This window comes from Agelaius phoeniceus, chromosome 31 (genome assembly GCF_051311805.1).
Source record: "Agelaius phoeniceus isolate bAgePho1 chromosome 31, bAgePho1.hap1, whole genome shotgun sequence".
In the NCBI taxonomy this organism is placed as follows: domain Eukaryota; kingdom Metazoa; phylum Chordata; class Aves; order Passeriformes; family Icteridae; genus Agelaius; species Agelaius phoeniceus.
In genome coordinates this window covers 3,227,378-3,250,185 of record NC_135295.1, presented here as the reverse complement: position 1 = coordinate 3,250,185, position 22,808 = coordinate 3,227,378, and the positions used below count along the sequence as shown (strand labels likewise).

Below are 22,808 nucleotides of genomic sequence, written 5' to 3'. Positions count from 1 at the left end.
TGGAATAAATCCCCCAAATCCCTGTTTTTTTCCTGGGAATTGGAGAATCTTGTGTTTTTCCAGAAAACAAAGGGGAAAAAACCCCAAACCTCCATTTTTTAATGGGAATTGGAGGGGAAAACCCCCTCCCAGTGGAGGCCAGCAGGTCCCAAGAGCTCCTCTCAGATCCCAACAGATCCTAGTGGATCCCAGCGTATCCCAGCAGCTCCTATCAGATCCCAATGGATCCCAGTGTCCCCCAGTGGATCCCGGCATCCCCCAGTAGATCCCAGCAGATCCCAAAGGCTCCTTTCAGGTCCCAGTGGGTCTCAGCAGATCCCAAGAGCTCCTGTCACATCCCAGTGGGTCCCAGCATCCCCCAGTGGATCCCAGTATCCCCTGGTGGATCACCAATTCTCCCAGTGGATCCCAGTATCCCCCAGTCGTTCCCAAGAGATCCCAAGAGCTCCTCGCAGATCCCAGTTGATCCCAGTATCCCCCAGTGGATCCCAGCAGATCCCAACAACTCCTATTCTATCCCAGTTGATCCCAGTGGGTCCCAAGAGCTCCTCTCAGATCCCCGTGGATCCCAGTATCCCCCAGCAGATCCCAGTATCACCCAGTGAATCCCAGCAGATCTAACAGCTCCTCTCAGATCCCAGTATCCCCCAGCGGATCCCAGTATCCCTCAATGGATCCCAGTATCACCCAGTGAATCCCAGCAGATCTAACCGCTCCTCTCAGTGGATCCCAGTATCCCCCAGTTGATCCCAGTATCTCCCAATGGATCCCAGTGTCTCCCAATGGATCCCAGTATCACCCAGTGAATCCCAGCAGATCTAACAGCTCCTCTCAGATCCCAGTAACCCCCAGTGGATCCCAGTATCCCCAGTGGATCCCAGTATCTCCCAATGGATCCCAGTATCCCCCAGCGGGTCCTAGTATCCCCCAGTATCCCCCAGCGGGTCCCCGCCGCTCTTCCCCGGGACAGGGCCCGCGTTCCCCGGGCCGGCCCCGCTCCCCCGGCCCTTTGTCCGGGCCGGCCCCGTCCCCATGGAAACCCGGCCGGGCCCGGCGGAAAGGGCCGGACGGAGGCACAAAGGAGCGGGGCGGGACCGGGACGGGGACGGGGCACGGCCGGGCCTGGAGCTGCTGCGAGCCCGTGGGCCGCGTCCTGCTCCGGGAACTGCACCGGGAACTTGCACCGGGGAATAACTCCAGGGAACACCGGGGAACAACTCCGGGGAACTGCACCGGGAACAACCGAGGGGAACATGGGGAAACACCGGGAAACAACTCCAGGAAGCACCGGGAACACCGGGAAACAACCCATGGGGACACTGGGGAACAACACCGGGAAACAACCCAGGGGGAGACCCGAGAACAACACCGGGAACACCGTGAACCAACCCCGGGAAGCACCGGGAACACCGTGAGCACCGAGAAGCAGCCCCGGGGAACACCGGGGGGGAACACCGGCGACACCGTGAACTAAGCCCGGGAAACACCGGGAACACCGAGAAGCACCGGGAACACCGAGAAGCACCGGGAACACCGAGAAGCAGCCCCGGGAGCAGCGGGCGGAGCGGCGCCGGCCCAGCAGCGAGCCCTGAGGGTGAGGCGCGGCCTGCGCGGGACGGGCCGTGAGGGGACGGGAAAAGCGCCCGCGTGAGGGGAATTTTGTGAGGAAAACATTGCGAAGCTGAAATGCTGAGGGGAGGAGGTGGTGGAGGATGGAAGGGAATTTTTTTCCAGTGCTTAAAGGGGCTCCAAGAGCGCTGGAGAGGGAGTTTGGAAAAGGCGTGGGGTGTGGGACAAAGGGGATGGGTTTAAACTGGAGGGGAGGTTTTGGGGTTTTGGGAAGGGATTCCTCGCTGTGAGGGCGGAGAGGGCTTGGAAAGGATTATTCCAGGGGTGCCTCATTTCTGGAAGGGTCCAGGGGCAGCCTGGACAGGGCTTGGAGCAACCTGGGATGGTGGAAAGTGTCCCTGGCATGGGGGATCCCTTCCCAGCCAAAGGATCACCCTGGATCCCTTCCCAGCCACAGGGTGATCCTGGATCCCTTCCCACCCAAAGGATCGCCCTGGATCCCTTCCCACCCAAAGGATGACCCTGGATCCCTTCCCAGCCAAAGGGTGATCCTGGATCCCTTCCCAGCCAAAGGATGATCCTGGATCCCTTCCCACCCAAAGGATGACCCTGGATCCCTTCCCAGCCAAAGGGTGATCCTGGATCCCTTCCCTGCCAAAGGGTGATCCTGGATCCCTTCCCAGCCAAAGGATCACCCTGAATCTTTTCCCACTCAGAGGATGATCCTGGATCCCTTCTGACCCAAAGGATCAGCCTGAAACTTTCCCCACACAGACGATCACCCTGGATCCTTTCCCACCCAAAGGCTGATCCTGGATCCCTTCCCACACAAAGGATCACCCTGGATCCCTTCCCACCCAAAGGATCACCCTGGATCCTTTCCCACCCAAAGGATCACCCTGGATCCCTTCCCAGCCAAAGGATCACCCTGGATCCCTTCCCACCCAAAGGATGATCCTGGATCCCTTCCCACCCAAAGGATGATCCTGGATCCCTTCCCACCCAAAGGATCACCCTGGATCCTTTCCCACCCAAAGGATGATCCTGGATCCCTTCCCAAACCATCCCTCAATTCTATAATCAAGGCCAGTGCCCATTTATAATTTTCCAGTTTATTCAGCGTTCTCCCCAGGAACATCACAGCCTCTCTCCACTCCTTTTCTCCCTGATGGTTTTTGCTTCAGCCTGGGATGCAAAAATATCCCCTCTGGGGATTGATGGCCAGCAAAAAAATCATTTTTCTGTGGTACTTGAGCTGCTTTTCAAAAGACCACACGCTGTATTTTAACTGAAAGCTCAGCAAAGTAAAAATCAGGAAAATCAGCCACTTACCCAGCAAGTTTTGGCACAGCCACCTGTGCCAGCTCATGGCACAACCTCCCAAAACTGTGTCTGTGTGATCATTTTAGGGGAGCAAAATTTAGGATTTCCTAATAACTGGGTTTTTTTTTAGATGAGCCCAATCCCACAGACCAAGCAAGGCTCAGGCACTGGAGGGTTTGAAAATAAATGTGATAAACCCCAGAACAAGACACCTGGCTGCCTTTTGGGAGCTGCTGAAATGGCTTGCAAAGGAAGAAAAAGGCATTAGAAATTTAGGAAAAAAAAATAAGAATATAACTATTGTAAGGATTTTTGAAAGAGCCTGCACCATCACACAGGTGTAAGTGGATTTTTGGCCTCAAGCCACACAGCTTGGTGGCTCTTGGGGAAGGTTTTATTGAGGAATTGGGTGGTTGCATTTATAGTTTATATAATATAATATATATAATTATATATTATATTTATCATATAGAAATATATATTTACTGTCTATACTTATATTTATATATTTATATTTACTATAAAACTTTTCTTTGGAAAGCACAGAGCAGTGCCAGCTCTGTAGGGACTTTCTGTAGGAATTTCTGTCAGGACTTTCTGTAGGGACTTTTTGTAGGGTGTTTCTGTTGGGATTTCTGGAGGGTGTTTCTGTTGGGATTTCTGGAGGGACTTTCTGTAGGGTTTTTCTGTTGCTGTTTCTTTCAGTGTACACAGAATTTCGGGATCTCCCAGCACTGGTGATGCTGCCCTGGAGCAGCTTTAGGTGTGGTGGATCTGAAAGCTCCATCAGTCACCAAATTGCTCAGAGTTTTGTCTTGCCAAAGGCCTTTCCCAGCTGTTTATGAGGTGCTAAATTCTCTGGGTTCACCCTGGGCCGCTGCTCCTTGCTCGTGGCTCATGTTCCTGCTGTCTGTGGGAGATGATTTGAGGCTGGGAGCATCGGCTGGGGGACATTTCACAGCTTTTGAAGTCCTGACACATTTTTTAACTCCTGACACATTTCACAGAGATGTTCTCCTGCCTCAGGACATGCTCTTCCCACAGAATGGGATGCACCAAAACCAACCTGGTGGCACCTGTGCTGCTCCCTCCAGTCTCTGCTTCCCAAATTTGTCACATCTTCAGGAGCAGAGGGACACTTGGGAGCTCGGGGAAGACTGAAGGGATGTTGAAGGTACTGAAACACCTGGCAGGTGCCCCCAGAGCTGCCTGTTGGGATGAAGATGAGGATGAGGCTCTGCTGCTGCTCCTCTGCAGCCCCTGCTTCTCCCCACACTTCCCCTGACAGAAATGTGGCGTTTTCATCAGCTCAAACTCTGCTTCTTTCCTGAGTTTGGTGCAGTTAGGGCTGAGGGAGCTCCAGGCAGGAGGAATTCCTTCAAAGCTCTGATTGCAGGGATGTGGCTGCCCAGAGAGGCACAGCCATTCTTCTGAGAGTTTCTGCTATTTCATTTGTCATCTCCAGATTTTCTGCTTGCTGCTGACTTCAAAGCAGGTGCACTCTTGAGGTGCAGCCTCCCCAAATGATATTGAAAGCTGCTGTCTTCATCCCCCAGGAGGAGCAGACAGTCACAGGCTGTGGGAGATTTTGCTCATCCTTTAGAGCTTTTTACCTTTAAGATTTATTTTTTTTTCTATAACATTTTTAAACACAGTCTTTGGTCACCCTGCAGATGGGTGTTTTCTAGACTTTGAGTTTTCTCCAGGTCCCAGTGTGATCACAATTGGTTCACAGAGGGATTTATTTCAAGGATTATCAATTCACTGGGTTATCTTTTGCAGCAGGAAGGGTTTTTCTGATAGAAGTTCAACCCCTGCCTTCTTTCCCACCACTCCAAGGTGGATTTTACTTGTCAAGACCACCATAAAGCTTTCCATGAGTAAAAGGATCACCAAATCCTTTGGGTTTGCATTAGGTGTGCTGAGGTTTTCAGTGCTGTGCCTCTTCTCTTCAGCACCACACAAATTCACAGCTCACTTTGGGCAGAAGTCAGGTCCTTCCCAGCTCTTGAGGGAGGCAGGGATTTGGCACAGAATGGGATTTTAGCCATGAGCACAGAGGTGCCCCAGCCTGAGGCACTGAGGAGAGCAGGGATTCAGCAGGAGCTTGTCCTGTGCAGGTGGAACACACCTGGTGTCATCTTCACCATCTAAACATGGGTGTTTGGGGGGGCTATCCTCAATTTTGAGGTCCTGGTTCCACTGGGAGGGAATCTCCTCTTTATTCCTGCTCTGGGTTGTTCTCTGCCGGGAAGAGCTGCCTGAGCTTCAGGTCACATTAACCTCGAGGCAAAAGCTCCCTGTGACAGGGAATTCTCCTCTGGGATTGCACTTAACATCTCCTCTTTCTTGAGAATTGGTGGAGGTTTATCCTCAGTTCTGAGGGGCTGAATCTCCCTTTTATTCCTGCTCTGGGCTGTTCTCCCCCAGGAAGAGCTGCCTGAGCTTCAGACCATGCTGACCAAAAGGCAAAAAGCTTCAGACCACACTGACCATCAAGGCAAAAGCTCCCTGTGTCAGGGAATTCCTCCTCTGGGACTGCACTTAACATCTCCCCTTTTAATGGGAATTGGGGGGGTTTATCCTCAGTTTGAGGTTCTGGTTCCACTGGGGGCTGAATCTCCTTTTTATTCCTGCTCTGGGCTGTTCTCCCCCAGGAAGAGCTGCCTGAGGTTCAGGTCACACTGACCTCGAGGCAAAAGCTCCCTGTGTCAGAGAATTCCTCCTCTGGGATTGCACTTAACATCTCCCCTTTTATGGGAATTGGAGGGATTTATCCTCAATTCCGGGGGGGCTGAATCTCCTTTTTATTCCTGCTCTGGGCTGTTCTCCCCCAGGAAGAGCTGCCTGACCACACTGACCTCGAGGCAAAAGTGCCTTGTGTCAGGGAATTCCTCTTCTGGGATTGCACTTAACAATCTCCCCTTTCACAGGAATCCAGGGCGTGTTTGGGAGAGAATAACAGCCTGAAATTTGTTCCATTCAAGCATTCCAAATGTGCCGTTCCCAGCCTGGAATTTGTTCCTTTCGGCGATTCCGAATTCCCAGCGACGACTCCGTGCCAGAGTTTGATCCATTGTTAATAGGTCAGTGGCTGTAAATGGACCTTTCCTGTTGTTTTGACATCTGTCTTCATTTTTTCCCCTACAGAAGAAGCACAAATGTTTCTTCATTAAAGCCCTGATTGACAGCTTGCTGAAAGGAAACCCACGGTGGCTGCTTTCCCTTTCATTCCTCTGCTCAAACCTCAGGTTCTCACCGTTTTTTCACCCCGACAAGCCGAGCTCCCCTCACCATTGAGCTAAATCCTCTTTCATCTTTATCCCTCGGCTTCTGCAGCGAGGAGGATGCTGTGATGCCGCTGAGATGCAGCGAGGAACTCTGCTCCAGGATTTAGCTCTGCCCAGAGCGCCGGGGATGCTGCGGAAAGGTTGCCAGAGAGGCGGATACCAGCCTGCATCCAGCTTTTTGCTGCATCCCTGCTGCCGAGCGAGATACGGAGCATTCCTGGGATTATTCCTGCCTGTCCCTGTGCAGGGAGGGCACTCTGGAGGTGCTGCTGTGCCAGGGAGGTGTCGATGGGCACCGGACCCTGCGGGCGCTGTGGATTTTTCAGTTCTGGAGCCGACGCTCCCCTCACGGTGAGGTCTCTGTGGCGCAATGGACGAGCGCGCTGGACTTCTAATCCAGAGGTTCCGGGTTCGAGTCCCGGCAGAGATGATCTCCAGGCAGGTGTCTCTTTTCTTTTAGGGCCATTTCCCTCAGACGTGATCTCCAGGCAGGTGTGTCTTTATTTTAGGGCCATTTCCCCTCAGAGATCATCTCCAGGCAGGTGTCTCTTTTCTTTTAGGGCCATCTCCCTCAGACATGATCTTCAGGCAGGTGTGTCTTCTTTTTTAGTGCCATTTCCCCTCAGAGATCATCTCCAGGCAGGTGTCTCTTTTCTTTTAGTGCCATTTCCCCTCAGAGATGATCTGCAGAATCTCCAGGCAGTTGTCTCTTTTCTTTTAGTGCCATTTCCCCTCAGAGATGATCTGCAGAATCTCCAGGCAGGTGTGTCTTTTCTTTTAGGGCCATTTCCCCTCACAGATGATCTCCAGGCAGGTGTCTCTTTTCTTTTGAGGCCATTTCCCTCAGACATGATCTCCAGGCAGGTGTGTCTTCTTTTTTAGGGCCATTTCCCCTCACAGATGATCTCCAGGCATGTGTCTCTTTTCTTTTAGGGCCATTTCCCTCCCAGGTCCTGATCCCTTACATTTATAACACCCCTGAGGGTTTGCATGGGGAGGGAATCACTTTTCCTGGGATAGTTGATGGATGTCACATCCCTGTGCTCCTTTCTCCAGGCATTTCTCCTCCATCATCTCCCCATTCCCCCATTCCCTTTGGTTTCTCCTCCAAGCAGGTGTTTTAACCCCACATGTCCCCCCAGTAATGTCCCATTTTTTGATAACCTCTTCCCAAGGGATGTTCTGTGCTTTCCAGTAGGGCCCAGCTGGAAGGAAGCAGGTCAGAACCTTCTGGTGGCATTTCCTGTGATAAATGGGGTCATTTTTTCACATGTGTGGCCAAAGAAATGTAGGTCTCTGATCTGAAGGTCCACCTTGGTAAATTTGGATAACTCAATGCTCCCCACCTGGATCTTTGTACTCTGAAATGGTTTTAAACTGCCAGAGGGCAGGGTCAGATGGGATATTGGGAAGAAATTGTTCCTTGTGAGGGTGAGGAGGCCCTGGCACAGATGATTCCATGGATGCCCCATCCCTGGAAGTGTCCACAGCCAGGCTGGATGGGGCTGGGAGCACCCTGGGATGGTGGAGGGTGACCCTGCCATGGTAGGGGTGGGACTGGACAAGTTTGAAGGTCCCTCCCAACCCAAAGCATTCCATGACTCCATGCTCTCTGCAATCCCAGGATGCTCTCCCCTTGACTGGATTTCTGGTCTCCAGTGGAAAACCAGTCCATCCCCATCTCTGGGCTTGGCTTGTTTGTTTTTCTCCTTGTGGTATCTGTGCAAATGCTGGAGCTCAGCCTGATTGGAAAACCAGGTCCTGGTGGTGCTGAAAGTTCTGCCCTCATGTTCATCATGGCAAAATTGTCATTTCCAACACATCCAGGGGGGAAAGGCCAGATTATCCTGAAAAAGAAAAAAATATGTGGGCAGTGAGTGGGACACACCCAAAGGAAAATTTGGTAGGAATGGGGGGAGAAAGGGCAAATTCTGCAGAGATCACTCCTGCCATCAGCAAATGGAGAATGAAATCTCTTCATTTGCATTTTGGGACAGGGGCAGCAATAAAACTCTGATTGCAGCTCAGCTGTGGTTCCCTGGGGAGGGACTGGGGCTCCTCTTCTCTGAGGATGAGTGTGGGAGAGCTCAGGAGCAGATCCTTGGTGTTACCAGCTGTGTTCTCCTGCTGTGTCTGGGAACCCCAGAGTGTCCCTTTGGGTTCAGGGACACCTTGTGCCAGGGCAGGAGACCCCTGTGACCCCCCAAATTCAGGCACCAAGTGATGTTCACCAGTTCTGATGAGCAGAACGCTGCTTGTGTTCCGTGCATCACCTCACCTGTGTGAGGAGGACACAGAACTCCCAATCTCTCTCAGCTGCACTTTTGGTCACCCTTGGCTTCTTTTGCAGATCCTTTTTGGCTTTTCCAGAACTTCCATGGGTTCCTTAATCTTCCCAAACCTTCAGCTCCCCTTTTGTCTCACCAGGTCACCCTCAGGTGTGCTGCCCACAAGGTGAGGAGGTGTGAGGATTCCTGTCCTCGCTGCAAGAACAGAAATTCTCATTTGGACAGGAATAAGAATCAGCCAAACCTGCTGAGGAAGATGAGGAAAATTGAGGAATTAGGACACAGACTCTGAGCTACACCTGAGTTCCACCTGTGCTGTCACTGCTGCAGGATGCTGTTCCCAGTGAGGGAGCTCCTCCTGGGGTTTTGGCAATGGCCACGTGTGCAAACACAGTCCAAAAGCAGTTCCATGCTAATTATGCCCACTCAGAATCAGGAAGATTTTGCTTTCCACCCCAGAACGTTCCAGATTTCCAACAAAAAAGATGTTTGGGATGCCCTACACTGAAGAGGGAGCTTGCATGGAATCTCATCTTTATCCCTCCAGACCTCAGGTAGCATCATGTCCCAGGAATGAATCCCCATCTGGAGGGGCAGGGAATTTGTCTCTGAAATCCCCAAACCCGACCCTGTGGGGCCAACCAAAACTCTGGAATGATCCCATGGCAACCCTAGAACTGGCAAAAATGGTGGAATGTTCCTCTGGAAATCCCAGAACCAACAAAAAGGGTGGAATGCCCCTCTGGCAACTCCAGAACTGGGGAAAAAGGTGGAATTCTACCATGGCAACCCTAGAAACAAATAAAACCAGTGGGATGATCCCATGGCAACCCCAGAACCAACAGGAACAATGGAATGATCCCATGGCAACCCTAGAACTGGCAAAAATGGTGGAATGTTCCTCTGGAAATCCTAGAACCAACAAAAAGGGTGGAATGCCCCTCTGGCAACTCCAGAACTGGAAAAAATGGTGGAATGTTCTTCAGGTAAGCCTAGAGCCAACAAAAATGGTGGAATGATCCTGTGGTGACCCTAGAACCTACAGAAATGGTGGAATGCTCTTCTGGAAATCCTAGAACTGACAAAAAATTGTGAATTCTCCTCTGGTATCTCTAGAACTAACAGAAAAAGTGGAATCCTCCACTGGAAATCCTAGAACCAGCAAAAAGGGTGGAATGTCCCTCTGGCAACTCCAGAACTGGGAAAAAATGGTGGAATTCTCCCATGGCAACCCTAGAAACAAATAAAACCAGTGGGACGATCCCATGGCAACCCTAGAATTAAAAAAAAAAAAAAATTTAAATGTTCCCCTGGGAACCCTGGAACCAACAGAAACAATGGAATGATCCCATGGCAACCCCAGAACCAACAGAAACAATGGAGTGATCCCATGGCAACCCTAGAACTGGCAAAAATGGTGGAATGTTCCTCAGGTAAACCTTGAACCTACAGAAATGGTGGAATGCTCCTCTGGAACCCAAGAAGTGAATTAAAAAAAAACAAAAAGATTGAATTCTCCTCTGGTATCTCTAGAACCAACAAAAAAAGTGAAATCATCCATGGAAATCCTGGAACCAACAAAAAGGGTGGAATGCCCCCCTGGCAACCCTGGAAACAAATAAAACCAGTGGGATGATCCCATAGCAACCCTACAATTGGCAAAAATAGTGAAATGTTCCTCAGGTAACCCTAGAACCTACAGAAATGGTGGAATGATCCTATGGTGACCCTAGAACCTACAGAAATGGTGGAATGCTCTTCTGGAAATCCTAGAACTGACAAAAATGGTGAAATGTTCCCCTGGCAACCCCGGAACCAACAGGAACAATGGAATGATCCCATGGCAAAACCCTAGAAATGGCAAAAAGGGTGGAATGATCCTCAGGTAACCCTAGAACCTCCAAAAATTGTGGAATGATCCTGTGGTGACCCTAGAACCCACAGAAATGGTGGAATTCTCCTCTGGAAATCCTAGAACTGACAAAAAATTGTGAATTCTCTTCTGGTATCTCTAGAACCAACAGAAAAAGTGGAATCCTCCACTGGAAATCCTGGAACCAACAAAAAGGGTGGAACGCCCCTCTGGCAACTCCAGAACTGGGAAAAAATGGTGGAATTCTACCATGGCAACCCTAGAAACAAATAAAACCAGTGGGATGATCCCATGGCAACCCTAGAATTAAAAAAAAAAAATTAAATGTTCCCCTGGGAACCCTGGAACCAACAGAAACAATGGAATGATCCCATGGCAACCCTAGAATTGGCAAAAAGGGTGGAATGTTCCTCAGGTAACCCTAGAACCCACAGAAATGGTGGAATGATCCTCTGGAACCCAAGAAGTGAATTAAAAAAAAAAAAAACAAAAAGATTGAATTCTCCTCTGGTATCTCTAGAACCAACAAAAAAAGTGAAATCCTCCATGGAAGTCCTGGAACCAACAAAAAGGGTGGAATGCCCCTCTGGCAACTCCAGAACTGGCAAAAGGGTGGAATTCCCCCCTGGCAACCCTGGAAACAAATAAAACCAGTGGGACGATCCCATAGCAACCCTACAATTGGCAAAAATTGTGGCATGTTCCTCAGGTAACCCTAGAGCCTCCAAAAATGGTGGAATGATCCTGTGGTGACCCTAGAAGCCACAGAAATGGTGGAATGCTCTTCTGGAAATCCTAGAACTGACAAATAATTGTGAATTCTCCTCTGGTATCTCTAGAACCAACAGAAAAAGTGGAATCCTCCACTGGAAATCCTAGAACCAGCAAAAAGGGTGGAATGCCCCTCTGGCAACTCCAGAACTGGGAAAATTTTGGAATGTTCCTCAGGCAACCCTAGAGCCAACAGAAATGGTAGAATGATCCTGTGGTGACCCTAGAACCCACAGAAATGGTGGAATGATCCTCTGGAACCCAAGAACTGAATAAAAAAAGGTGGAATTCTCTCTGATATCTCTAGAGCCAAAAAAAAAAAGTGGAATCCTCCACTGGAAATCCTAGAGCCAACAAAATGGTGGAATGCCCCTCTGGCAACTCCAGAACTGGGAAAAAAGGGTGGGATTCTCCCATGGCAACCCTAGAAACAAATAAAACCAGTGGGACGATCCCATGGCAACCCTAGAATTAAAAAAAATATATATATATAAATGTTCCCCTGGGAACCCTGGAACCAACAGAAACAGTGGAATGATCCCATGGCAACCCCAGAACCAACAGAAACAATGGAGTGATCCCATGGCAACCCTAGAATTGGCAAAAAGGGTGGAATGTTCCTCAGGTAACCCTAGAACCTACAGAAATGGTGGAATGCTCCTCTGGAACCCAAAAAGTGAATTAAAAAAAAAACCAAAAAGATTGAATTCTCCTCTGGTATCTCTAGAACCAACAGAAAAAGTGGAATCCTCCACTGGAAATCCTGGAACCAACAAAAAGGGTGGAACGCCCCTCTGGCAACTCCAGAACTGGCAAAAGGCTGGAATTCCCCCCTGGCAACCCTGGAAACAAATAAAACCAGTGGGATGATCCCATGGCAACCCTGCAATTGGCAAAAATGGTGGAATGTTCCTCAGGCAACCCTAGAGCCAACAAAAATGGTGGAATGATCCTATGGTGACCCTAGAAGCCACAGAAATGGTGGAATGCTCTTCTGGAAATCCTAGAACGGACAAAAATTATTAAATGTTCCCCTGGCAACCCTGGAACCAACAGGAACAATGGAATGATCCCATGGCAACCCTAGAAATGGCAAAAAGGGTGGAATGTTCCTCAGGCAACCCTAGAGCCTCCAAAAATGGTGGAATGTTCCTATGGTGACCCTAGAACCTACAGAAATGGTGGAATGCTCTTCTGGAAATCCTAGAACTCACAAAAATGGTGAAATGCTCCCCTAGCAACCCTAGATTTTTATTTTTTTTAATGGTGAAATGCTCCCCTGGGACCCCCAGAACCAACAGAAGCAGTGGAATGGATCCCATGGCAACCCTAGAATTGACAAAAATGGTGGAACGTTCCCCTGGCAATCCTAAACCCAACAAAAATAATGGGATGCTTGTTTGACCACCCTAGATCCAAGAAAAACTCTGGAATGTTCCCCTGCCATCCCTAAAATGAAGACAAAATGGTGGAATTCTCCCATGGAACCTCCTTTCCCAGGAGTTCTGCTCCTCCTGCCCCACAGGCAGTAAAACCTGGGTTTTATTTTATTTATTTATTGCAGCTTGGACACCTCTGCTCCCCCCTCGTTCACCACCAACCCCAAACAGGGGCTGTGACATGAGGGGACACTTTGTGCCCCTGATCCTCGGATTTTTCACCTTGTGGCTTCCCAGAGCCACCCTGGATCCAGCAGGGATCAGGGTGGAGGATCCCTAAATAAATTTATTTAGGGATTTCTGGCTGATTGTTCATGGTGGGGGTACAAAACCCCCTGGGTTTGGGGGCTCTGAGCACCCCAGATCCAGCAGGGATCAGGTTGGAGGAGGTGTTGGGCTCCTCCAGGAGCTCCCAGGGTTTGGGGTTCAGGTTTATCTTAAAGGGTTTGGGGTTCAGGTTTATCCCTAAATAAATTTACCATTTTTGGCTGATTGTTCATGGTGGGGGATACAAAACCCCCTGGGTTTGAGGGCTCTGAGCACCCAAGGATGCAGCAGGGATCAGGATGTAGGGAGGTGTTGAGTTCCCCCAGGAGCTCCCAGGGCTTGGGGTTCATTTTTATCTCTAAAGGGTTTGGGGTTCCGGTTTATCCCTAAATAAATTCATCATTTCTGGCTGATTGTTCATGGTGGGGGTGACAAAACCTCCCAGGTTTGGGGGTTCTGAACACCCCAGATCCAGCAGGGATCAGGTGGAGAAGATGTCAGGCTCCTCCAGGGTTTGGGGTTCAGGTTTATCTTAAAGGGTTTGGGGTTCAGGTTTATCCCTAAATAAATTTACCATTTTTGGCTGATTGTTCATGGTGGGGGGTACAAAACCTCCCGGGTTTGGGGGCTCTGAGCACCCCAGATCCAGCAGAGATGAGGTTGGAGGGAAGTGTTGGATTCCCTCAGGAGCTCCCAGGGTTTGGGGTTCAGGTTTATCTTAAAGGGTTTGGGGTTCAGGTTTATCCCTAAATAAATTCATCATTTCTGGCTGATTGTTCATGGTGGGGGTGACAAAACTGCCCGGGCTGAGGGCTCTGAGCACCCAAGGATGCAGCAGGGATCAGGATGGAGGGAGGTGTTGAGTTCCCCCAGGAGCTCCCAGGGCTTGGGGTTCAGGTTTATCTCTAAAGGGTTTGGGGTTCAGGTTTATCCCTAAATAAATTTACCATTTTTGGCTGATTGTTCATGGTGGGGGTACAAAACCTCCCGGGTTTGGGGGCTCTGAGGGGTCTGTGCCAACACCAGGAGCTTTGGGGAGCCCAAGGACGGGGGCTGCACTTCTGGGGGCAACAAAAATATGGGCAGGGTGGGGGTCTTTGGTGTCCTGGGGGATGGAGGTGGGGTCTCTCTGGGATTTGGGGGTCTCCATAGAATGGGGCAGTGAAGGTTGGGGGTCTCTGGATGTTGGTCATGGGGGGTCTCTGGAGCCCTGGGGAATGGGGGGGAGTTTCCCCTGTATGGGACTGTGAAGGACGGGGGGTCTCCACTGCCCTCCTGGGGGATGGAAATGGGGGGTGGGGGTCTCTGAGGGTCTCCAGAGTATGGGACGGTGACAGTGAGGGGAGTGTGGGGTGCTCCAGAGGCTTCAGAGACCCCAAGGGTCCAGAAGCTCCACGAGGTGAATGAAGTGGGGTCTGCCTTGTCCTGCTGGATTGAGCTGGGGGTCTCTGCTGGATGGGCGGATGGAGGGGGGGTCTCCACTGCCCTGACATTGAAGGGGGGGTCTCCACGGGATGGTGGACATGGGGGGGTCTCTGCGGGATGGGATGATGAAGGAGGGGGGGTCTCCACTCCCCAGCAGGATGCACATGGGGGGGTCTCTGCCGCCCTGGGGCTCGGAAGGGGCTCAGCGCACACGGGGCAGAAGCAGAGCGGCAAACCCCGAGCGGTTCCTGTCTCCATCCGCATCCCGCACCCAGCGGCGCTCACAAGGGCTCCTTTACCGCGCGGCGGTACCGGGGCGGTCCTGGGGCGGTTCCCAGCGTTCCCCAGGCGGTCCTTGGGCGGTTCCCGGGCCGTTCCGAGGCGGTTCCCGGGCGGTACCGGGGCGGTTCCCGGGGCGGTCCTGGGGCAGTACCGGGGCGGTTCCCAGCGTTCCCCAGGCGGTCCCTGGGCGGTTCCCGGGCCGTTCCGAGGCGGTTCCCGGGCGGTACCGGGGCGGTTCCCGGGGCGGTCCTGGGGCAGTACCGGGGCGGTTCCCGGGCCGTTCCGAGGCGGTTCCGGGGCGGAGCCGTGGCCGGGGCCGGTGGCGCCATGGCCGCCGCTGCGGGGCTGGCGCTGCTGGCGCTGCTGGCGGCGGCCGGGGCCGAGCGGGGCCGGAAGGTGAGCGGGGCTCGGGGCTACCGCGACCGGGGCTACCGGGGCTGGGGGTACCGGGGCTGGGGGGGCCGGGCGCGGAGCTCGGAGCTCGTCCCGCGTTGCGGCGGTGGCTGAGACCCCCCCGTGTCCCCTCCTGGGATCTCGATGAGACACCGGGGTCACGCACTCAGGGACATCCAGGTGGCTGCGGGTGGGACACTGTGCTCGCCCAGGGCAGCTCTGGCACCCTCAGCGTTAAGAAGTTCTTGCTCGTGCTGAAGGGAACCTTCTGGGATAGTTTGTGGGATAGAAACTTCTGGGATAGTTTGTGGGATAGAAAGTTTTGGGATAGTTTGTGGGATAGAAACTTCTGGGATAGTTTGTGTTCTCGGGGGATCCTGTCCGGAGCAGGGGCTGGGCTGGACCCTCTGAGCCCCAGCCTTGAGGGGTTTGGGGGGAAAAGGGGCTCCCACGTGGGGCTGGAGCTGACCCAGCCCTCCCTCTGTCCTGGGTGACCCCGCCCTGCCACCCCTGTCCTGCAGCGACAGCTCCCAGGGCCACCCATCTCTGTCCCTTTGTCCTAATCCAGTGGGACCAGCCTGGCCGTGGGGGGGGAAAGGCGATTGGGATGGGAAAAGGCTGTGGGATGGGATGGGAAGGGGCTGTGGGATAGGAAAGGAAGGGGCTGTGGGATATAGGAAGGGGCTATGGGGTGGGAAAGGAAGGGGCTGTGGAAGGGAAGGTCCATTGGGATGGGAAGGAGCTGTGAGATGGGAAAGGAAGGGGCTGTGGGATGGGAAGGGGCTGTGGGATAGGAAGGAGCTGGGGAACAGAAGGGCCATTAGGATGGGAAGGGGCTATGGAACAGAAGGGCCATTAGGATGGGAAGGGGCTGTGAGATGGGAAAGGAAGGGGCTGTGGGATGGGAAGGGGCTGGGGAACAGAAGGGCCATTAGGATGGGAAGAGTCTGTGCAAGGGAAGGGCCATTAGGATGGGAAGGGGCTGTGGAAGGGAAGGGGCTGTGGAAGGGAAGGGCCATTAGGATGGGAAGGGGCTGTGGAAGGGAAGGGACTGTGGAAGGGAAGGGCCATTAGGATGGGAAGGGGCTGTGGAAGGGAAGGGACTGTGGAAGGGAAGGGCCATTAGGATGGGAAGCAGCTCAAAGCTGTGAAATGCTGACCGAGCGTGTTGAGCAACACCAGGGCTGCAGAGTCACGGGAGCAGAGGCAGCTGCAATGTCCCAACCTCCCGGCATGCTGGGGTTGTCCTGCCGGGCTCGGAGCCACCCCCAGCCCTGTCCCTGCCCCACAGGTGTCCATGGAGTACAACCCTGGCTGGAACAGCTCCTCTGTGAACCTGCTGCACGTGCGGGCGGTGGGGCCTGAGGACAGCCTGCACTACGTGTGGAGCAGCATCGGGGCCCCTTCTGTGCTCCTGGTGGCCACGCGGAGCCCCAGCAGTGCCCTGAGGGTCAACTGGACCCAGCTGCTGTCACCCAGTCCTGCTGGGGCCGTCTGGATCGACCCTCCTGACAGCGTGGTCTATTCCTCAGCTGTGGTCTTCACCAAGGTACTGCTGGCAAGGGGCTGCTCTGGGACAGCTGGGGGTGCAGAGGGTCCCTGGGCAGCTTCCCAGCTCCAGGGAAATCCCCTCCATTCCCATCCCCATCCAGGGAAGTGTCTGAGCTGCTGGGCTGAGGCAGCTGTGCCCCGTTCCCTGGATCACAGCACAATCTCCCATCCTGCCGGTGCTCCCAGCCCCTCTCCCCTCCCTTCCCTGCAGCTCTTCGAGTTCAGCGAGGCCAAACCTTTGGGAGAGCTCTTCTACCCCACCTATGACCTGTCCGAGTTCTCCTGGGACAGCCTCAACCACACCCTGAACCACACGGCCCTGACGGCCGAGCTCAGGGGGGTCCCGGCCACCGACCCCGGCGGTGCCTTCGCCAACGGCAGCCTGGCATTCCGGGTATGGCCGGGGGCTGGGGACACGGGCAGGGACAGGGGACACGTCCAGGGGACAGGGGACACGTCCAGGGGGCAGGGGACACATCCGGGGGCACATCCAGGGTGCAGGGGGCACATCCAGGGGGCAGGGGACACATCCAGGGGACAGGGGACAGGGAACACATCGAGGGGGCAGGGGGCACATCCAGGGGGCAGAGAACACATCAAGGGGGCAGGGGGCACATCCAGCGTGCAGAGGACACATCCAGGGTGCAGGGGGCACATCCAGGGGACAGCGAACACATCCAGGGTGCAGGGGGCACATCCAGGGTGCAGGGGGCACATCCAGGGGACAGCGAACACATCCAGGGTGCAGGGGGCACATCCAGGGTGCAGGGGGCACATCCAGGGGGCAGGGGACACATCCAGGGGGCAGGGGGCACGTCCAGGGGGCAGGGGGGCACATCCAGGGGGCAGGGGGCACATCCAGGGGACAGGGGGCACATCCAGGGGTCAGGGGACACGTCCGGGGGAAGAGAACTTGTGCAGAGGGCAAAGAGCAGTCCAGGAGGTAGGGGACATGTCCAGGAGGCAGAGGGCACATCCAGGGGGCAGGGAACATGTCCGGGGAGCAGGGGGCATGTCCAGGGGGCAGAGAATTGGTCCAGGGGGCAGAGAACTTGTTCAGAGGGCAGAGGACACATCCTGGGGGCAGAGAGCTTGCCCAGGTGGCAGGCGCTGTCCCTCTGCGCCGTGTTCCTCACTGTCCCCATGTCCCTGTGCCCCATGTCCCTCACTGTCTCACTGTCCCTCACTGTCCCCATGTCCCTCACTGTCTCACTGTCCCTCACTGTCCCTCTGCACCGTGTTCCTCACTGTCCCCCTGTCCCTGTGCCCCATGTCCCTCACTGTCTCACTGTCCCTCACTGTCCCTCTGCGCCGTGTTCCTCACTGTCCCCCTGTCCCTGTGCCCCATGTCCCTCACTGTCTCACTGTCCCTCACTGTCCCTCTGCACCGTGTTCCTCACTGTCCCCCTGTCCCTGTGCCCCATGTCCCTCACTGTCTCACTGTCCCTCACTGTCCCCATGTCCCTCACTGTCTCACTGTCCCTCACTGTCCCTCTGCACCGTGTTCCTCACTGTCCCTCACTGTCCCTCTGCCCCGTGTCCCTCACTGTCCCCCTGTCCCTCACTGTTTCCCGGTCCCTCACTGTCCTTCACTGTCCCTATGCCCCATGTCCCTCACTGTCCCTGTCATCCTGTCCCTCACTGTCCCGCTGTCCCTCACTGTCCCCCTGACCCTCACTGTCCCTCTGTCCCTCGCTGTCCCTCACTGTTCCTCTGCCCCATGTCCCTTGCTGTCCCTTTGCCCCATGTCCCTTGCTGTCCCTCTGTCCCTCGCTGTCCCTTTGCCCCATGTCCCTCGCTGTCCCTCTGTCCCTCACTGTCCCTCACTGTCCCTCTGCCCCACGTCCCTGGCTGTCGCCCCCTGTCCCTGGCTGTCCCCGTGTCCCCTCAGGTGACAGCCTACGAGGCTGGTGGCCGTGCCGGGCCGCTGCCCAGCCTGCTGCACACGGCAGACAGCTCGCAGCTGGAGTTCATCCTGGCCGGGGTGCTGCCCCGCGGGAACGGCTCCCGGTTCCTGCTCCAGCTGGCGGCGGTGGAGCCCGCGGGGGCGGCGCGGCGCCTGCGGGCCCGGAGCTCCATCGACGATGAGTACACGCCCAGCGTCTTCCAGGTGAGCCGGGATGGCCCTGGGGCGGCTGACGGATCAATTCATCAATGATATCATCTGTCCAATAGATTGATATCAGATAGATTGATAGAAATTAATAGAATTGATATGAATCTAGCTAATATCAATCTATTAGATAGGTTAATATCAATCCCATTAAATGATATTAATCTAATATCAATCTATTAGATTAATATCAATTAATAGAATTTATATTAATCTAATATCAATCTATTAGATAGATCAATATCAATTAATAGAATTTATATTAATCTAGCTAATATCAACCTATTAGATAGATTAATATAAATTCTATTAATTAACATTAATCTAGCTAATATCAATCTATTAGATAGATTATAAATTCTATTAATGGATATTTATCTAATATCAGTCTATTAGATCATTATGCATTAATAAAATTTATATTAATCTGTCTAATATCAATCTGTTAGATTAATATCAATTAATAGAATTGATATTAATCTAGCTAATATCAATCTATTAGATAGATTAATATCAATTAATCGAATTTATAGTAATCTAGCTAATATCAATCTATTAGATAGATTAACATCAATTAATCGAATTTATATTAATCTATTATCAACCTATTAGATAGATTAATATAAATTCTATTAATTAACATTAATCTAGCTAATATCTATCTATTAGATAATCAATTCTATTAATGGATATTAATCTAATATCAATCTATTAGATTATTATGCATTAATAGAATTTATGTTAATCTGTCTAATATTATATTAATATATATTAATCTGTCTAATCTATTCGATTAATATTCATTAATAGAATTTATATTAATCTAATATCAATCTATTAGATCGATTAATATAAATTCTATTAATTGATAATATCTAATATCAATCTATTAGTTTTATTAATATCAATTAATAGAATTTATATTAATCGTTCTAATATCAATCTATTAGATTGATTAATATCCATTAATAGAATTGATATTTATCTACTATCAATCTATTAGATAGATCAATATCCATTAATAGAATTGATATTAATCTACTATCAGTCCATTAGCCAGCTCAATACCCATTAACAGGATGGACAGGAATCCTGTGCTCCTGCCCCGGGGTGACCCCTGTCCGTGTGTCTGTCCCGCAGGAGCTGTCGCTGGTGGCCGAGGCCCCGAACAGCAGCTGCCCCCTGTCCTTCCTGCAGTGGAAGGCGGCCGCCTACGGCTCGCCCAGCCCTCGGCGCGAGGACGGCATCCAGTGCAGGGCAGGGGGGCTGCAGGTGGCCAACGGGAGCCTGCCCGGGGCCAGCCTGCTCCAGGCCTTCTTTGGGGACAGCCTGGGCAGCACCTGCACCGTCAGCGTCCTCAACGTGTCCTTTGGGGGAGAGGAGGGACACGTGTACCAGGAGAGGAGGTACCTCAGCTGGTGAGTCAGGGGGTCTGAGGGGTCTGGGGTACCCCAGCTGGTGAGTGAGGGGGGTCTGAGGGGTCTGGGTACCTCAGCTGGTGAGTGAGGGGGGTCTGAGGGGTCTGGGGTACCCCAGCTGGTGAGTCAGGGGGGTCTGAGGGGTCTGGGGTACCCCAGCTGGTGAGTGAGGGGGTCTGAGGGGTCTGGGGTACCTCAGCTGGTGAGTCAGGGGGTCTGAGGGGTCTGGGGTACCTCAGCTGGTGAGTCAGGGGGTCTGAGGGGTCTGGGGTACCTCAGCTGGTGAGTCAGGGGATCTGAGGGGTCTGGGTACCTCAGCTGGTGAGTGAGGGGGTCTGGGGTACCCCAGCTGGTGAGTGAGGGGGGTCTGAGGGATCTGGGTACCCCAGCTGGTGAGTGAGGGGGTCTGAGGGGTCTGGGTACCTCAGCTGGTGAGTGAGGGGGGTCTGAGCCGTCTGGGTACCCCAGCTGGTGAGTGAGGGGGTCTGGGTACCTCAGCTGGTGAGTGAGGGGGTCTGGGTACCTCAGCTGGTGAGTGAGGGGGTCTGGGTACCTCAGCTGGTGAGTGAGGGCTCTGGGTGCCTCAGCTGGTGAGTGAGGGGCTCTGGGTACCCCAGCTGGTGAGTGAGGGGGGTCTGAGGGGTCTGGGGTGCCTCAGCTGGTGAGTCAGGGGGTCTGGGTACCCCAGCTGGTGAGTGAGGGGGGTCTGAGGGGTCTGGGGTGCCTCAGCTGGTGAGTCAGGGGGTCTGGGTACCTCAGCTGGTGAGTGAGGGGGGTCTGAGGAGGTGCTGCTGGTGCAGAGGGCTGTGAGGGGATGTTCCTGATCACTAACAATGTGCAGAGGGGTCTGAGGAGGTGCTCCTGGTCACTAATGATGTGCAGAGGAGTCAGAAAGGATGTTCCTGGTCACCAAAGATGTGCAGAGGGTCTGAGTGGGGATGCTGCTGATCACTAAGGATGTGCAGAGGGGTCTGAAAGGATGTTCCTGGTCACTAAGGATGGGCAGAGGGGTCTGAGGGGATGCTGCTGGTCAATAATGATGTGCTGAGGGGTTTGAGGGGATGCTGTTTGTGCAGAGGGGTCTGCAAGGATGCTGCTGGTCACTAAGGATGTGCAGTTTGGGGACTGGCGGGTCACAGGGTTTCTCTATTCAGTAGCAATCTCCATCCCAAAGTCAGAGTTCCCCTCTAATCCTGCAGCAAAGGCTCCGCAGTTCCTTGAGGAGCCTGGCCTGACCCTCTGGGCTGGGGAAGCTTTGGGGCTCCCAGCCATGGGACAGAGCCCACCCCTGTCCTGATCCGTGCCACCCCCGCAGGGCGGTGCTGCTGGGCTTTGGGGAGCCCCCCAGGGACACCTTCTCGCCGCTGGTGATCTCCATCACGGCCGTGGCGCTGGGCACCCCGCTGGCCATGCTGCTGCTGGGCAGCTGCCTGGTGCTGCTGGCGCAGAGGCGGCGCTACTCGGAGTACGAGCCCATCAACTGAGGGGCCGGGAGAGCCCCGGGATCCTCCCCTCCCATGCCGGGCTCCTCCCATTCCCGGCATGCCCGGATGCCCTTCCCGGGAGTGGCCGTGGCTGCTGCCGCCCCCTCTGCGTCCCCTCTGCCCCCCGAGGGGACCAGGGGACACTTGCAGGTGCCCACCTCACCCGTGTCCCCCTCCCCACTGCCACTCCTGCACTCCCTGCCCGGATTTTTCCTGATCCACGCAGCAAAGGGAAGCGATGGGGGGGGGAGTTTGGTCAGGAAAATCCTTCTCCTCCTCTTTCTCTCCCTCCTTTTCTCCTTCTCTTCCTCCTCCTCTTCTTCTTCTTCTCCTCCTTTTCTCCTCTTCTTCTCCTCCTCCTTTTCTCCTTCTCTTCCTCTTCTTATTCTCCTCCTCCTCCTTCTTTTCTCCTTCTTTTCCTCCTCCTCTTCCTTCTTCTCCTCCTTTTCTCCTTCTCTTCCTCCTCTCCTCCTCTTCCTCCTCCTCTCCCAAGGGATACAACCACTGCTGGCCAAGGCCTGGCTCCAGTGCCACACCCAGGGCTGGCTCCAGGCCCTCTCCTGCTCCCAGCACGTCCCAGCTCCTCCCTGCTCCCCCTTCCTGCTGGGACACAAGGGACACCCAGTGCCAGTCCCAGCACTGCTCAAGCTCAGGTGTGTCCTGTGGGGCCCTGGAGGGCAACTGCAGCCCAGGTGCTGGATCCCAGCTGCTGCCCATGGCCTGGGGCTCCTCGGGACTCTCACGGGGATCTGGGGCCCTGCTGGCTCCGAGTTCTCCATCACTGACTTTGTCTTCAACCAAATAAAGTGGATTTCTAGACACAGGTTCCTGTGGGAATGCTGTCCTGGGGGTGAGGAGGAGGAGGGCAGCTCCTGGCAGGGTGGGCAGGGTGCTGGAGCTCAGCAGGAGCCAAGGGAGCCTCTGGCCCAGAACTGAGGTGTGGAATTTGGGGAGGGGGTTCCCTTGAGCTGTGGGGTCACTGAGGGTCCAGGGGCTGGGCTGTCACTTGGGAGAGTCCCAGAATCCTGGAATCTCAGCTGGAAGGGACCCACAGGGATCAGCCAGTCCAACCCCAGGCCCTGCACTGACCCCCAAAATCCCACCCTGGGAGCATTTCCCAAACCCTCCTGGAGCTCTGGCAGCCCTGGGGCTGTGCCCATTCCCTGGGGAGCCTCAGGGGGAAGAACCTTTCCCTGATAATCCATCCTAAACCTCCCTGACCCAGCTCCAGGATCCCTTGGCTGCTGTCCCTGCTCACAGGGAGCTGCCCCTGCTGAGGGAACTGTTTGAGGTCTGCATCCTGAAAGAGGAACAAGCAAAAA

At 53.7% G+C, this 22,808-nt stretch overlaps 1 protein-coding gene, 1 long non-coding RNA gene and 1 other non-coding gene across 3 annotated transcripts; all 3 read left to right on the top strand.

Moving 5' to 3' along the window:
* Positions 1–1,078: 1,078 nt before the first annotated feature.
* On the top strand, positions 1,079–9,308 carry LOC143696249 (uncharacterized). Its single transcript, XR_013185677.1, has 2 exons — positions 1,079–1,594; positions 8,610–9,308. It is a non-coding gene; the product is annotated as an uncharacterized LOC143696249 (long non-coding RNA).
* Positions 6,539–6,612, top strand: TRNAR-UCU (transfer RNA arginine (anticodon UCU)). Its single transcript has one exon. It is a non-coding gene; the product is annotated as a tRNA-Arg (tRNA).
* Positions 9,309–14,771: 5,463 nt separating the features above from the next.
* Positions 14,772–22,305, top strand: GLMP (glycosylated lysosomal membrane protein). The gene is made up of 6 exons (XM_077192090.1): positions 14,772–14,923; positions 16,212–16,469; positions 16,683–16,865; positions 18,363–18,581; positions 19,725–20,002; positions 21,318–22,305. The coding sequence occupies exons 1-6, from the start codon at positions 14,855–14,857 to the stop codon at positions 21,484–21,486; spliced, it is 1,176 nt and encodes a 391-aa protein (XP_077048205.1). The 5' UTR covers positions 14,772–14,854; the 3' UTR covers positions 21,487–22,305.
* Positions 22,306–22,808: the final 503 nt, after the last annotated feature.